Raw genomic sequence first — 1,874 nt, 5'->3', positions numbered from 1 at the left:
AATACATCCTACATTAATAAATATGGGTTGTGTTAAAATTAAGTATTAATTGTAATAATTAATACGATACAACTTATGTTTCAAATATAATAATTTACTAAGATTTAATACAATATGGAAGGCTTTTAAAGTACCAAACAAACCCTCTAATTTATCATTATTAGTTCTTGGCTTGAATCACTTTAATATAATTTTGACTCTACTTGAAAATTATTTATACACAAAGGTTAATTAATAAAATTAAGATATATAATTAATACCTTAATAGATAGTGACATTCTAGCTAAGAAAAGGATACGTTTATGAATAATCATATAAAAATCTAAATCTGTAGATGATATTAGTTTGTAAATGTTATTAAATAACTTTGAATCATTCATTTCAAGATAAATACCATTAACACCATAATATAAATAATAATAAAAAAAGTAATAATAATAAAAAGCTAGGAGCCATCAACTTATTGTGAATGGCAAGTTAGGGAAAATATATCTATAATTAAAACAAATCCTTGTCTTATATTTTGTTTTTCATGTGTTCTATTATATATATTTTGACATTTTCTCATGAAGTAAACCATCATGATTACTTGATTATATTTAAAACTATATTACATATAATTATTAATTTACCCTACTTTTCCATTCCTATTTATAGCTGCCATTTCTTGCATATGTTATACCAAACAAAACCACACAACAATTATAATTATTAATATTTCTCCAAAATGAGTATCCATAGTACTCGTAGAGTTACAATAAGTGTAGTCATTTTGTTTGTTTTATTGGGATTGGTAATTGGTACTTATGCCTCTAGAGCTCTCCTTGATAATGATGGTCTAAATAGTGGTGCAGCAGCTGCATATGGAAGTGGAATAAATGGTGCAACACAATATGGAGTTGGTGGTGGTATTGGAGGAGCTGGCGCAACCGGAGGCGAATATGGCGGGGGTGGTATGGGAGGAGGAGAAGGAGAAGCTGGTGGTAGCGGTGGCAGCAGTAGCGGCGGCAGCAGTATCGGGTTTGCTGCTAAAGAGGAATATGCAACTAATAACAGAGGTGGTGGCCTTCAGTAGCCATAGTAGTGGCTATGCTTCATATGAAATAAAAATTGTGTATATTTGACAGTTGGAGAAAGAGCTCATTCTTACTCTCATTAGTACTAAAAATAATAGTATAAGTAAGAGTTATATTTATATGAGATTACCAATGCCAACGTTATTATATGATAAAAAAGTTGTATTTCTCTTTTGTATAATAATTTTGCAATTCTGATTCTATATAGTTTACAAGTTTATGAATCTATGTTCACTTATAATATTATAAAGAGTAATTTATGGCATAAATATTTAAGTTTTATTCTTAATTGTAAATAAATACCTAAGTTTAATTTTTTGTGGTAATATAATACCTAAGTTATAATTCTAAAAATTCTATAGGTACCTAGATGTTAATTAAGTATTAAGTAAATTGCCAAGTGATAATCCTTGAGTGGTTAAAGTCATTAAATTTTTATTTTTTTAAAAAATTAGCTTAAATATATCAATAAGAAAATGACATGTGGATATAATGACTTAACATTTAACTATCATGTACCTACAAAGCAGAGGCGGAACCTCTTTGTGCCATGGAGTGGCCATGGCCCCCCTTAAATTTTTACAATGAATATATATTTATATATATAAAGGGAGAGAGAAAGAGAAAGTAGAGAGAAAAAAATATATACTTATATTTTTTAAGTAAAAATAAATATATATTATTTTATTTATATACATTGAAAGTTATTTTCATATTTTTTTTTTGTTTTTATCAATACTTTCATACATTATATGTTTTGATGTGAAAGTTATAATTTAATTTTTAATTAATAAAAAT

At 26.8% G+C, this 1,874-nt stretch overlaps 1 protein-coding gene across 1 annotated transcript; it reads left to right on the top strand.

Annotated features, from left to right (window-relative positions):
- Positions 1 to 727: 727 nt before the first annotated feature.
- On the top strand, positions 728 to 1,075 carry LOC133038501 (glycine-rich cell wall structural protein 2-like). Its single transcript, XM_061116672.1, has one exon. The coding sequence runs from the start codon at positions 728 to 730 to the stop codon at positions 1,073 to 1,075; it is 348 nt and encodes a 115-aa protein (XP_060972655.1).
- The last annotated feature ends 799 nt before the right edge of the window (positions 1,076 to 1,874 follow it).

Source organism: Cannabis sativa, chromosome 5 (assembly GCF_029168945.1).
Source record: "Cannabis sativa cultivar Pink pepper isolate KNU-18-1 chromosome 5, ASM2916894v1, whole genome shotgun sequence".
Lineage (NCBI taxonomy): Eukaryota > Viridiplantae > Streptophyta > Magnoliopsida > Rosales > Cannabaceae > Cannabis > Cannabis sativa.
Note: the sequence above shows the minus strand (reverse complement) of the source record. Positions and strands in the feature narration are given on the sequence as shown.